Consider the following 15568-nt stretch of genomic DNA (forward strand, 5'->3'; position numbering starts at 1 on the left):
TTAACTTAATTGGCTTAACAAGCCAATCAGCGTTGATAACAGAACTTAACAAGCAATAATGAGCACTAATTGGCAATAATTAGAATTTACGAGCACAACTTGCTAAGTTTATTCTGTAACGCAGTGTGCCCAAGTTCTAATGCACGCAGGCAAAAGGGGGTGTGGTTATGGATGGGGAACTGGGCGTTCTGTGGGCGTTCCAAAATTTATGCACAGTTATAGAATATAGGCAAGTGCACCTAAAACTCTTTTGCTCTAATGCTTCTAAACCAAAGGTCATATCATCTAACTAAAAACAGTGTGCTGCCTACTTACAAATATTACTCTCAATATCACAACTATTTTTATACGTATATAATATTAAATACAACAAAAGAATAATAACTAGCTAATATCTCTCTTGTGCTATTTTGTTATCTGGCTGTAAATTTATGCCGATTCTCTTCTTGTGGGTTATTTCACTGTTGTTCTGCAATAATTCTTGCCGTTGTTAAATGTTAAGACAAGATCTATTATGTCATATTAGCACATTGTTACATTGTTTTATACAACTTTGTATTAAAAATATTAATAAAAAGATTTGAACTTTAAAAAAAGAGGTGAAGAGGGGAGGAAAAGTATGACGAGACAACTAAAAGGGACAAGAGAGGAGAGAATAGAGAGAGAGAGAGTTAAGATCGAAGGGCAGAATTAAGGAAAAGATATAAGGGGTACAGATAAAAGAAAAGAGGAAAAGAAAAGAAAAAAGATGAAAAAGTTACATTTAAAAAGGGGGCATCTCAATGGACCATTTTCCACTAAACTTAATGATCTTTCCTTGGTAAACACAATAGCTAGGCTCTTGCAGGGCTGGCCTAACCATTAAGCAAGACTAGATAGTTACCTAGAGCAGCAGCTTTTGGGGGGCAGGGGAAGCAAAAAGCTCCTGTAGTGAAAGCAAAAGAAGAGGCTGCGATAGCCATATTGATCTCAACAAAACACCAGTATATACTTTAACATGCTTTTATAGAATGTTTGTGTGATGGTCAGGATTGTTGACTTTATCACAATCTTGGGGTGGGGGTAAGGGATCTGCAGCAGGGGCGTATCTGAGGTTCAGCGGTAGGGGGGGGCAGGGGCTAGAGTGAGGGAGCACATTATAGCCCCCCCTCCCGCCATCAATCCTCCCCCGCCGTCACCTACCCCCGCCGGTGCCTTTTACTTCAGCTGGCGGGGGACCCAACCCCAGCCCAGCTGAGGTCTTAAGTTTTCTTCCTCGTGCTGTGCTGTTAAAAGCTGCATCCCTTCCCTTCCAGTTTCGGACGGAGTCTGATGTCGCAGCACGTTCGTCAGACTCCGTCCGAAACTGGAAGGGAAGGGATGCAGCTTTTAACAGCACAGCACGAGGAAGAAAACTTAAACAAGACCTGGGCTGGGCTGGCGGGGGTTGGGTCCCCAGCCAGCTGAAGTAAAAGGCACCGGCAGGCAGGAGGAAGCGGACCTCGGCGGGGGAGGGTTGACGGCAGTAGGGGGGTCCAAGGCAAAATCTGCGGGGGCCCAGGCCCCTGTGGCCCCACGCAGATATGCCCCTGATCTGCAGGCTAAGGGCCTGAAAGTTAATTGAATGGGGGTATAAAGCTGGAGTTCGTCTAGGCTGCCCACCACCCTTTCACCAGCTCTGGGCTTTTGGCACACTAAACTGATGTCAAAATATTTCTTTGAAAGAAGAGAGGCTTTAAGAGCAATGCAGTTTGCTGACCCTTGACATCATCTCTTGGATCCAAAATGATTACTTTCCTTTTATAAGTTTTCATACGGTCTGTTTTTATTTAATGTAAAAAAAAAAAAAAAAAAAAAGAGATTCTGGAACTCAATTTCATGTCTCTGGTACTGAACAGCATCAATACTACAGATGTAAGTTATAAAAGACTTTGTATAGGAACAAGCTGAAAAACAGCCATAGAGAGTCAAAGTGCTCCAGCGCCCACCCATCTCCTGTTTTGATTTGAAATCTGATCACTCTAAAGGAAATGCTAATTAACTTGCATACACCACCAAAATTCATCATCACTTCAATATTACAGTGTGGGCTATTAATAATCCATCTTTCCTGCTAGCTGAAAAGACAGCTACAACAACCTGAAAAATAGGAATAAGGATCCGCTGTGCTTCACTCAGTGCTCATTTCGTTGATGTCTGCAAAATATAAATTATGCCATCTCAAAAATGGATGGCGTAATTTACAAAAATACAGGGATACAATCCTGCTTATTTTCGAAGGAGATGGCCGGCCACCTCCTAAACCAGGCCAAATTGGTATAATCGCAAGCCGATTTTGGTCGGCTTCAACTGCTTTCCATCGCAGGGCCATCCAAAGTTAAAGGGGGCGTGTTGGCAGGGTACGGAAGGCGGGACAAGGGCGTGGTTACGAGATGGCCGGCTTCGGCCGATAATGGAAAAAAGAAGGCCGACTCTGACGAGCACTTGGCCGGCTTTACTTGGTCCATTTATTTTTAGGACCAAGCCTCAAAAAAGTGCCCCAACTGACCAGATGACCACCGGAGGGAATCAGGAATCACCTCCCCTTACTCCCCCCCAGTGGTCACCAACCTCCTCCCACCCCCCCCTCCCAAAAAAAAAAAAAATTAAACATATTTGTGCTAGCCTCTATGCCAGCCTCAAATGTGATAGCCAGCTCCATCACAGCAGTATGCAGAGGTCCCTGGAGCTGTTTTTAGTGGGTACTGCAGTGCATGTCAGGCAGACGGACCCAGGCCCATCCCCCCCTACCTGTTACACTTGTGGTGGTAAATGGGAGCCCTCCAAAACCCACCACAAACCCACTGTACCCACATTTAGGTGCCCCCCTTCACCCGTAAGGGCTATGGTAGTGGTGCACAGTTGTGGGGAGTGGGTTTTGGGGGGGGGGGGGTTTGAGGGGCTCAGCACACAAGGTAAGGGAGCTATGTACCTGGGAGCAATTTCTGAAGTCCACTGCAGTGCCCCCAGGGTGCCCGGTTGGTGTCCTGGCATGTGAGGGGGACCAGTGCACTACAAATGCTGGCTCCTCCCATGACCAAATGCATTGGAATTGGCCGGGTTTGAGATGGCCGCCATTAGTTTCCATTATCGCCGGAAACCAATGGCGGCCATCTCTAACGCCGACCCAAATGTTGAGATTTGGCTGGCCCCGACCGTATTATCACAACGAAAGATGGCCGGCCATCTTGTTTCAATAATGCGGTCGGGTATGCCAATTTACAGGGCCGGCCATATAGATGGCCGGCCCCGTTCGATTATGCACCTCAATATCGCCCAGAATAGCCCTGGAATAACAGAAATGCAACATTCCAATTAGAACTATTTTCAAACATTCGCAAATGGCAAAGATAATAAATGAGGAAAAACTGAATTTCTAGAAGTGTTTATTTATTTATGACATTTGTATCCAACATTATCCCAAACAAGCTCAGGTTCAATATGGCTTACATTCAATAAAAACATGAAAAATATGATACAGCTAGATAATTAATTATAACATTTTAACATATTAGGAATAATTGTGAGTTTGTCATGAAGCTAGATGAGAGTATTGCTTATGTTGAAACATACAAGAGAAACAGCAACATTAGTTTATTGTCTATTGATAAGATATGTACTTAACAGAAAAGTCTTTAGTACTTTATGGAATCTCAGATAATCTTCTAAGTGCCTTAATTGATTGGGTAGAGAATTCCGTGTACTTCACTGCTACAGATCCCTACACAGAAAATCAACACTAGCATACTATCACACCTTGGCCATATGCACAAGACACAGAGATACTCAATAAATATGAAACAAGGGACCACATATCTGTAACCGGTGCGTTTTTTCCAGCAAAAAAGGTGCCGGTACTCAAATGCCAGGCCACCCTTCAGGGGTGGGGTGATCACTGAGGGACCCACCTCACAATAGCCAGGCCCCATGCAACCAGGCACAGAATCTATGACAAGGCAGAATTGGTGTGTAGAGTCTGAGCTCTTTCATTAAAACTTGGGGACCATGAGTCAATTTTAGCAGACAATGGAAAAGGTGCCGCTACTCAGGACCCCCAAGTACCCCCTCCAAAAAAGCCCTGTCTGTAACAGAGATATGAAAACAAAAGGACAACTAGAAATCTTAAGAAGTTAGGTGCTGCTAAAGGCAGTAAAATGTTTACAACTCAAGAGTCAAATTCTTGGATATTTGTTTCACAGATTTTTTAAAATTCCCTCCCTATAAATCTTAGCAAGCTTCCATAAACAATTGTGTTTTCTAGTACGTAAGAGGTATTTTCCATGTTTTTAAATAGTGTATATGGGAAAATCATAATTATGTGGGTCATATGCCAGATGTTAAGCATTACGCTCCTTTTCAATCTGTTCCTGAGCTCTTTTGACTCCCTTATCCAATCTACTGGAGTCTCTTTCCATTTTTATGCCGATGATATCCTGCTTTTCTTTTATATGAATCCATATAATCCCATGATTGGTCCGCTTTTAAGACTGTCTTCTCCTTGTGTAAAAGTGGCTCAGTAATCACAAATTACTAAACATACAGTGGTGTTTACTGGTGGTTTAACTGTCCTAATTACCCCCCTAAATCTCTTCATTACTATTATCTAAACTGTTGATTCCTTCTGGTATATGGGAGTCATTTTAGACTCCCAACTTACCTTTTCTCCACAGATATCCAATCTTTGCAAGACATGTTTCTTAGTTCACCGTCAATTATGCACCGCTCAAAAATATTTTGACCAAGACACGTTCCACTCCTTTGTTCTTTCTTTGCTGACTACTCGACTGGACTACAATATAATTTATCTTGGTTCTTCCAAATCAAATTTGAAGAAATGCCAAGCAATTCAGAATATGGCTATCAAAATTATTTGTCACGCCTAGAAATTTGATCAGGTTTCACGTCTACTTCAGAAATTCCACTGGCTTCCTACTGAACAGTGCATCATTTTTAAACTAGTTACTATTACCTTCAAGGCACACAGATCTGGCAACCCCGATTACCTTGCTTCCCTCATTATCCCTTATTCCCCAGTCAGATTGCTTCAATCCATAGTGTTTTTAGTGCGCACTAATTCTAGAGGCACTCATATGTTCTTATGGGTGTCTCTAATGTTAACACACACTAATTTTTAGCATGCATTAAAAACGCTAATACGCCTACAGTGTGGCTTTGTAAACAAGCCACACTGTATTGGTCCTCCCTAATTCAAAGGCCACAGAGCATGAACTCACCCAACACCGTGCTTTCTATTTCATGGCTCCCTTCATCTGGAATTCTCTCCTCCTCTCTGTGCGGTCTGAACTATCCTTTAAAAATTTTTTAATTGCCTTAAAGTCCTGGCTGTTTAGACAAGCATTTCATCTACACAGCCAAGGCCTGCCTCAAGTTTTCACCATCATTCCCCTTTCCCTTCTCCCCTTGTTCCCCTCCCCCATTCTCCTTCTGTTTTTAGTATGTGTTTACATATGGTCTCTCTCTGTTGTTAATTTGGAATTGATCTGTTGTATGTAAATTATCTCTTTCCTATCAAAATATTGTAGTTCCTTTCTATCTTGATTTTATTCTTTTAGATTATGAACCGCCTAGCTCTGAAAGTCAGCTTGGGCGGTACAGCAAGTTTTAATAAACTATCATTTATACAATGGTACATGGACAACCACCATAAAACATTTAATTTGCAAAACGGGTTGGCTTTTTTACCATCCAATACTGCAGAATGAAGCTACATATAAGCATGTCATACTGCTCAATATCAGATTTATATATCTTTAAGAGTCCTGCTTTCCTAAATTGTACTTTGTATTCAGTTGTATTGAAAAAGTTGTTAAGCTCTTATTTTAATACTCTAGCTTCCGAGTACAAATCACCTGGCAATGAATTCAAAGAGGATATTCAGAAAACTCCAATTAGTGACCTCTAGGCCAAACCAACCAACTAAAGAGGTGTCCCACTAGCTTTTTTCCAGAGGCAGTAGAACTTCTAATGGTATCCACAGGATAACCTACAGTCTTTCAGAGTCAACTGAATATGTGGTCATCCCTTAACTAGTTACATATTTCAGTGAGTTCTTAGTGGGTATTTTTTTCCCTTACTTTTCTTACTTTCTTTCTTACTTTGCAGCATAGTAGTACCATTTCATGCATTTTACAAGGCCTTCATATTTTAATTTCTACCTTTTCAAAGCTGTCTGCTGTCTTGTGATTAAAGTATTTTACACAACTTCCTTTCTAGAGTGAGAAGGGATGTGGTAGATAAAACCAAAACAAACTAAAAACCAAATCATACCTGCATCCCTGTAAGCGATTGCTGGGCTAACTTCACATTCTTTGTTTCAAGTGCAAGCTGAAGAGGTAGAAGACAAGTCTCCCTGAAAAAACCCCAGAAGAATAAAAAGTCAGTCAGTCATTTTGTTGAGATTCTAATACTATTTGCAATTTCTCTTTCTACTGTAAATTGCCACCACACATTCTACACATGTAGAATTCAGGTTTGTACAACATCAGCTACTTGGGGCAAAGCTGATTCAACTGAAAGAGAGAATAAAGCCCCATGCAACTCCAGCCTGTGCATCTCAATATAACACACAAAGAAAAAGCACAACTGGGCCTTCAAGACTGAGACAACAGGAGTCCTTTATTAAGATCAGACCCGACATGGGCCGTGTTTCGGCATAAGTAATGCCGGCCTCAGGGGTCCAAGTTCAATATCAAGATACACAGGTAGGGAGCTCAGTAAGAACAAATTCTTAAATTAGTATAGGAGTGTGGTAGCCGTGTTAGTCCACTCTTAAGGTTATCAATAGAAATCAAACAAAATAAAACATGGAAAAGAAAATAAGATGATAATACATTAAAAATACCAATAAAAAAGGTATCATCTTATTTTCTTTTCCATGTTTTATTTTGTTTGATTTCTATTGATAACCTTAAATTAGTATACAATTCCCCACCAAGGAAATTGCAGAAGCTCCTGTAGAACGCTGATGATCAGAAAAAACCTTGAACCCCCCCCCCCCCCCGCCTTGACACATTTAGGGCCTTGTTTACAAAGCCACACTGTAGGCGTATTAGCGTTTTTAATGCATGCTAAAAATTAGTGTGTGTTAACATTAGAGACACCCATAAGAACATATGAGTGTCTCTAGAATTAGTGCGCACTAAAAACACTAGCGCGCCTTAGTAAATGGGGCCCTTAGTGTAGATCAGGGGCATAGCCAGACCTCAGCGGGAGGGGGGGCACTGTTTAGCTGCCGATCCCCCCCCCCCCCCCCCCCCCGCAGCCGCAACCCCCCCGCCCCGCTGCCACATCAGGTACCTTGTTTGCTGGCGGGGTCCCCAATCCCTGCCAGCCGAAGAGTCTTCTTCAGCGCCAGTCGACTCCGGCGCCTTCGTTGTGTGGTCATCTGTTTCTGACGCCTTATGTCCTGCACCGTGCATGTAGCCCCGTGCAGGATGTAAGGTGTCAGAAACAGATGATCACACAACGAAGGCGCCAAAGTCGACCGGCACTGAAGAAGACTCTTCGGCTGGCGGGGATTGGGGACCCCGCCAGCAAACAAGGTACCTGATGCGGTGGCGGGGCAGGGGGCGGGCGGGCATCGTTGTCAAATGTAGAGGGGGCAGGGCGTAATCTGTGGGGGCCCATGCCCCTGTGGCCCCATGTAGCTACGCCCCTGGTGTAGATCAGTCATTAAAAACAAACATTATTAGGAGAATACATAAACAATTTCATTAAGTTACTTTTTGAACCTCAGAATCAATTCTTGGTGTGTGCCAATCTGATATTAACCAGTCATTCATCAGGTGTGAAATTTGTTTCTTTAAGGGCACTACTATCGCATGTGCAGCCATCTTACGCATTGTTCTCGCCCGCTGAACGCGGTTCTACTTGAACCGAGAACAACAAAATAGTTATCTGGACAAGCAAGTGCTATCCAAGTACACTTGGTATAAACTATCAAAATATGAATTTGGATTTTGTTTATGTTTCATGTAATGAACAGACATGATACTTGTTAGGTAGCACCTACTGTTCTTGAAATGTTGTCTCTTTAGTCACAATAGCAAGTATTTCCAATATCCAGGTCACAGGTTCAAGGCTGGGTATTGGACCAAGGGGAAAATTACAAAAGGCCAGGGATATTGCCTGAGAATTGTTAGGGGCTGGAGAGGATATTTTGAGTCCTGAAGAGGTGCTGAAAGACGACCTGCTGAAGGGAAGAAAAATTCACTAGTGTATCTTACCTGTTGGAAATTGCATTCAAACTTGGGGCTGAATAAGTAATTTTATCATCTTTTTGTTACATAACTTTACTTATTTAGCAAAAAGTCAGTTTAGTCAATAGTGTAGCCTTTTAATTCTATGTTAGGGTTTTAGCAGTGGCGTTCCTGGGGGGGGGGGGGCTGGCACCCGGGGCGGATCGCCGATGCGCCCCGCCCCCTGGGTGCAGCGCCCCCCCCGATGCAGCGCGGACACCCCTGCGAAGGACCCCCCCCCCGCCGGGTGCACGCCGCTGGGGGGGGGGGGTGTCGCGCGCTCCTGCCCTCCGTTGGTCCATGCTTCTTCTCTGCCCCGGAACAGGAAGTAACCTGTTCCGGGGCAGAGGAGAAGCATGGACCAATGGAGGACAGGTGCGCGTGGCACCCCCCCAGCGGCGTGCACCCGGGGCGGACCGCCCCCACCGCCCCTCCCCCCCCCCCAGGAACGCCACTGGGTTTTAGTAATTTAGGTTGCATTTTCGAGTTTGGTATAACATCAGTATAGAGCACAGGGGTTGAGGGAAAACTCTGTTTAGTTCTTCCTTCCCACCCCAAGGCTGATCTTTGATTTGTAGGCTCTCCAGCCACTTAGGAAGACAACATTGTGGATTGAAGTAGATATTTTTTTTTTTGTGGGGGGGGGGGGGGGGGGCTTATTTTATTTTTTGCAACATGTTGTACCAGATAGCGGGGATGGGACGACTTCCCTATGAAGAAAGACTAAGGAGGCTAGGGCTTTTCAGCTTGGAGAAGAGACGGCTGAGGGGAGACATGATAGAGGTCTATAAAATAATGAGTAGAGTGGAACAGGTGGATGTGAAGCGTCTGTTCACGCTTTCCAAAAATACTAGGACTAGGGGGCATGCGATGAAACTACAGTGTAGTAAATTTAAAACAAATCGGAGACCCCTCCGAAGGGACACCACCTTGTAAGTGGTGGAGGGGCTTCCGTGTTTCAATGACTCAGAGGGCTATGCTGAAGGGTTACCCATATCAGACAGGCCTCTGAGGAGAAACCAGACAAAGAGTGTCCCAAACTGGAGGATCCAAGATGTCGTTGAGGGAGGATGTACGTTAGTTGAGTTCCCGTTTTACACCAGAATACCTGAAGAAGTAGGCGCGCTCCCCAGAGAATGGGGAAGAAGAAAGGCAAAGCCGTGGTGTTGCCCTCCTCGAACACGGCTGGGGTTCCCACCACTTCTCAGTCTACTTTGGAGAGATTCGGGGTCATAACGTCGGGGATATCGGTTCCTGCTTTGGGGAACAGCAAGGCTTTATTGCCGAATCTCAGTGGAGAGGGAATTGACTTTGAGTCCCCCTGTTGACATGACCTCTCCAAGACCCGGAAACAGTAACGCTTCGCTATGGAGGTCGACAGTGGAAACGCCCGAAGTGGGTTAGGATTTTCACGCGATCCGAGGAGGTCCTGGCGCAGCATTGACTCCAGATAAGAAACCAACTGGGGATTGGAGAGTGAGCTCTTCCCCCCGAAGATATCTGGAGCAGTTTCTGTGGAGAAACTGGACCTGGTGAAGCCAAACAATGTCACAATGGACGCACTATGGGAAGTGCTGCAGAGTGTGAATAACTCTCTTCTTCAGATGTCAAAATGTTTTTAGGAATAAATATGTGATTATATCAATACTTATCTAACAAAGTGGAAGTCCAAGGTAAAAAAATAAAGACTTTGATTTCGGAAATGGTTTCTCTATGAAAATCAGTTAATCTGGTAATGAAGGACAATTTATGTTTCTTGTAAAAAATTGGAACTTCTGGAGAACCAATTAAGGAAAAATAACTTGAGAAAGATAAATTTTCCTAAAATACTCTGTATATAGAGTTATATTATTAGTGACTTTTGCCTTTGATTTAGATAGGAACAATGTTTTGAAATTGTATTTCCGACATATGGCTGATAGTTTTTTTGAGTTCAAAGATAAATATATTTCCTAATATATCAATGGAATTGCAGACTAGGAGGTGTGAACTCTTGGCTTTTAAGCCAAGAATCATTGCCCTGGGTGGGACCTTCCTAGAGCGATTCCCTTGTAAGTGTTTTATTTCCTGATTATTTATTTGTTGAACCCAGGAAATTACAAGAGTTTGTGGAGTTAAAAGAACAGATGAAGAACCCTCTGCAGCAACTTCCTTTAAGTTACCACTGTACCGGCTGCAATTACCGATTAACCTTCCTCCCTCAGAAAATATGAATTGTAAGATTAACCATTCCGTGTTTTTCTTATTTTCTTTAAGATTGTTTTCCTGATCTTGGATCCCCCAATTGTGGACTAACAAAGATGATATTTTTCCTTAATGTTTGTTTTAATTTATATTTTCTCTTTTCTTTCCCATTTGTGTATTAGACATAAATGTAATATAAAATGAATAAATAAATAAATAAAATAATTAAAAAAACAAACAAACAAATCAGAGAAAATATTTCTTCACCCAATGCGTAATTAAAGTCTGGAATTCGTTGCCGGAGAACGTGGTGAAGGTGGTTAGCTTAGCAGAGTTTAAAAAGGGGTTAGACGGTTTCCTAAAGGACAAGTCCACAAACCGCTACTAAATGGACTTGGGAAAAATCCACAATTCCAGGAATAACATGTATAGAATGTTTGTATGTTTGGGAAGCTTGCCAGGTGCCCTTGGCCTGGATTGGCCGCTGTCATGGACAGGATGGTGGGCTTGATGGACCTTTGGTCTTTTCCCAGTGTGGCATTACTTATGTACTTATGAGATTGTGAGCTGCTATTCTCTGCTTGCTTCTGAGTAACCAAAAAGAGGCAAAAGGCCCATTTCCTCCAAAACTACATGACTTCCGGGACCAACTTGCTTCTTGGTCTTCACTCCCAGTCCTCAAGGACAGTCCACAAGTCATGTTTTCAGGATATTACTAATGAATATGCTTGGACATTTGCATGCTTGCTACCTCCATTACATGCAAATCTCTCTCATGTATATTCATTGGTGATATCCTCAAAAACCTAACATTTTGGTAGCCCTTAAGGACTAGGAGTGAAGAAGCCAGCTCCTCTGCTGGTTTTTCCTTTCATGGAATCCAGCTAGAAAATTCCTAGGCATATATTATCAAGTACACAACCAGAAATCTACACAGCTGAGAGCGCGATGTCCCTTTTCTTTACCTAAAAGCTGTGGTATTCTGTCAGGCATGCTGCTTGCACATGTGGGAGTGTGCTATGACCAGACCTCTTAAAGCAATCTTGACACTTACAGCATTGGTTTGCCTTGAGACCACGAGGCAGCTCTAGCAGAAAGTGGGACGATGGAAGAGCACAAGCTTCAGGAGGAGAGGGCATGTTCTTAAAGTTATTTGGCTTCTTACTACGATAGCATCTGAAATGTACAGCTGGTCATAGTGTTGCCATGTAATTCTGGCATTTGATTTGCAAGAGTGGCAATACAAATAAATACACCACTATGCACAAAAAAACAAAAACTATACAGGAGCTGATTTCAAGGCCTATCAGACGTTTGGCTGTTTTCCTAGATCGTACTAGCACTCAAAGGCTCCATTTTACATAGATCACTGGCTAATGTTCAATATATGCAAATGTTTGAATGAAATCATTTATACATCAATACATAATCCAGCTGATGAACTTCCCAAAGGCACTACCTCTTGCATGGATTGCAATATGTGACAGCTTGGAGAAGGGAATGTGAAGTCACACTTAAATACATTAACATAATGTATATTCAAAGCTCAAGACAGAGAGGCAACTGATTTTGTTCTATATAAAGAAACTGACATCTGAAAAAAGGACCTCTTTTTTTTTTTTTTTTTAAATAATCACGTTATCACATCATCTCAGTCACATACTAAATGACGCACAGAGAGATGATCTGATCCATCCAGTCTACTCTGTTATCCTATTCCGTATGACTAATGATACACTCCAACCACCTTTGGCAGGCAGAAGACAAGAGGAGTTGGGAGAAACGGGGGTGGCAGGTGCAGGCTCAGGACCTGCCACTGAAAGACTAAAAAGTATGATGGCCACCTCCAAGACTCCCCCCTCAGCCACTGCCCCCTTCCCCATGGGCAGAAGTTACTAAAGCTAGGGTCAGTCCAAAGTGAAATGGCAGCATGACAAGAAAAGCAGTCCGATTAGATGCATGGGGCCAACAGTTTACATTCCTCTGCTGGATTATGTACAGGAGGCAGGTTTTGGAAAAGGAACGTGATTTGACAACCCTACAGAACTAAACAGATTGCTCCTGCCACCACCACACCAGCGGGTCCTAAACTGACCTGACTCTGCTGTCTGCAGAGAGGTGAGGGGAGGGAAGATTGAGGGAAAAAAAAAGAAGAAATGTGCCGTTGTGCCACACTCAGTATATACTTTCCAACTTGTTTGTTTTCCTTTTTTATATGCTATCATCTTGGTTAGAAGAGTATCCACTATCCTCTTAATTCCCTGTTCCCATGCCCAAGTACAAGGCTTGCAGTAATCTGAACTACCTGAAAATCAAAACTATTTACCCGGGACAAGTAGTACCAACTGCGATATCCCCGGATTTTCAGCAGTTGTCCGGATAATGTCACTAAGAATCACTGCAGACAACCCAAATGGGTAGAGCGAGCGATTATCTTGACAGTAGCAGTATTCAGCACTGCTATCCAGAGACCTCAGGAGAGAAAAATTGCTGACCTAAGCTGTCCAGATAGTTATCTGAATAATGGTGACGGTCCGCAGCATACTTGGATATTCAACACCACAAAGATCAACAATTGTAATGTAACACATCTCCACTTACCCATAATCAGAACTGTTTTTCCTCTTATATCTGCTTGTTTAATTTCTACTACCCTGTTTCCCCAAAAATAAGACAGTGTCTTATATTAATTTTTGCTCCCAAAGATGCGCTAGGTCATATTTTCAGGGGATGTCTTATTTTTCCATGAAGAAGAATTCACATTTATCTGTATGGTCTGCAGCTCTGTCTGAGCCTTTTCTTTCTCCCTCGGGATGGGCTCTGGGTGGATCCTCCTCCGAGAGACAGTTTGCTATTTCACACTTTCATGTAGGAAGAAACTCGTGGCAGGCAAGTAGCAGGTAAGGAGCAGAACCCCTCTCCCATCCAGCAGAATGGGGGCCGAGCCCAGGATCAGCCGTCCCCCTTCTCTGCTCGCGATCGATCGGATCAAATCAAATCTCTCCAAACCTGGCTCTTCCTGGCTACTTTCCCAAGGAGGACACAACAGAGAAGAGTTTCCCACCTGCACTGGGTGGATCCTCCTCCCAGAGACAGTTTGCCATTTCACACTTTCATTTAGGAAGAAACTCCTGGCAGGCAAGTAGCAGGCGAGGAGCAGAACCCTTCCCCCATCCAGCAGAATGGGGGCCTGAGCCCAGGATCAGCTGTCTCCAAACCTGGCTCTTCCTGGCTACTTTCCCAAGAAGGAAACAACAGAGAAGAGTTTCCTAACTGCACTGGGTGAATCCTCCTCCGAGAGACAGTTTGCCATTTCACACTTTCATTTAGGAAGAAACTTGTGGCAGGCGACAAGCAGAACCTCTCCCCCAACCACTGGCGGGAGAGACTGGACTCGAGCTGCCACAGCGACTTAAAATAACAGCTGAGCTTTAAACGCAGGGCGGCGTGTCCGGAACGGAAGGTAATATGTCGGGGAGTTGAGGGCGGGCTCAGCCGGGGGGGCAGGAGGCGGAAGATACAATTTGGAGCTAGGTCTTACTTTCGGGGGAGGCCTTATATTTAGCAATTCAGCAAAACCTGTACTAGGTCTTATTTTCGGGGAAACACGGTAAGTCTTCCATGTTCTATATGTAACAATAATTGTTATCTTCCATTCTATTACCTACCAATAACGATACATTGTAAGCCACATTGAGCCTGCAAATAGGTGGGAAAATATGGGATACAAATGCAACAAATAAAAATAAATATCCATCCAGATGCTAGCCAGCACTAAATAACTAGGAATACATTTAAACACCACAGATGCTGTTTAATAGAAACACCGACCATGAAGTTCCATACTGACCTCTAATGAGCTTGCAATACTGGTATGACCATTGCATTTACATTTTGCCTCGCATGTCCCCTAAGCAGCCTGACAGATAGGTGTTCACTTAGTTGGGTCAGAGTTTCCATGAGCACTTCTGCTTAATTATGAAGACTGCAGCCTAATTATGAATGCTGCAGCCTTCCAAACAGAACCAAATAGCACCAGAACAATCAACACAATGAGACTCCCAGGGGGCAGCCAGACCCAGCTACATGACTGCCTGTGGCATAGCCAGGAATTTTTAACAGGGGGTGCATCTCCGCCCCCCCCCCCCCCCCCGTACCTTAAAATCACCTCTGCTCCAGTCTTTGCCCGGGCAGCAGCACTCATAGGCTGTCTGCACCAGGAATTTCTCTCTGAGCCTTCCCGCCCCTTCTGATGCAACTTCCTGTTTTGTGAAGGGTGGGACTCTTCAGAGAGAGAAAGTCCCAGTGCAGGCCACAGGCAGCCTATGAGTGCCACTGCTGCTGCCCAGGCAAAGACTGGCGCAGAGATGATTTTAAGGCATGGGCAGAGGACTGGGTCTGACAGGGGGTATGTACACAAAACATTAACATTGAATAAATATGCCACTGATGACTGCCTGCATTCCTGCTAGCTCTTCTAATTACACAGAACAGGTGAGCAGGGACTGTCCTTCCCCTTGTCTAAACTTGTACAGCGCTGCGTAACCCTGGCAGCGCTATAGAAATGCTAAGTAGTAGTAGTAGTAGTAGTAATAGCCAATGCTGTTTACTTTTATAATTCTGAACTGTTGACATTAAATAATTTATATATAAATACTCTGAATTATACAATAATCCACTGAAATTTATAAAAACCAAGAAGGGAACAAGCGCCATATGTAAAAGATTTTCTCCCCTAGATTTTATATATGGCGACTAAAGTTGCATGTGCATATCAGTGCACATAACCTATTTTCATGTGCAACCTCTGTTTAACAAGCTAATCAGCACTGATAATTGGCCACTAACAAGCAATTATCAGCACAAATTGGCACTAATTAGAATTTACTTGTGCAACTTTCTAAGAATATTCTGTAAATTAGTGTGCGTAACTTCTAATGCATGGATCTCAGAAGGGGACATGGCTATGGGAGGGTCCTGAAAATTATGTGCAGTGTTAGAGAATATAGACAAAAGTAGAGGCTGACCAAGGACGAATCCAACACTGGAGATGTCATCCAACAATCTTTAACTGATGCAGATAAGAAGGGACCCGACATGGTCCATGT

General features: G+C 43.5%; 1 protein-coding gene across 1 annotated transcript in view; it reads right to left on the bottom strand.

Moving 5' to 3' along the window:
- The window catches only part of LOC115458854 (brefeldin A-inhibited guanine nucleotide-exchange protein 3-like), a gene marked incomplete at its 3' end in the record, with an annotated part of 189363 nt that overhangs the window by 137917 nt on the left and 35878 nt on the right, over window positions 1-15568 (bottom strand). Inside the window, exon 3 of the mRNA XM_030188691.1 lies at window positions 6307-6388. Within this exon, the coding sequence (XP_030044551.1) occupies window positions 6307-6388 (82 nt within the window). The remainder of the gene's footprint in view (window positions 1-6306; window positions 6389-15568) is intronic.

This window comes from Microcaecilia unicolor, unplaced genomic scaffold (assembly GCF_901765095.1).
Source record: "Microcaecilia unicolor unplaced genomic scaffold, aMicUni1.1, whole genome shotgun sequence".
NCBI lineage: Eukaryota > Metazoa > Chordata > Amphibia > Gymnophiona > Siphonopidae > Microcaecilia > Microcaecilia unicolor.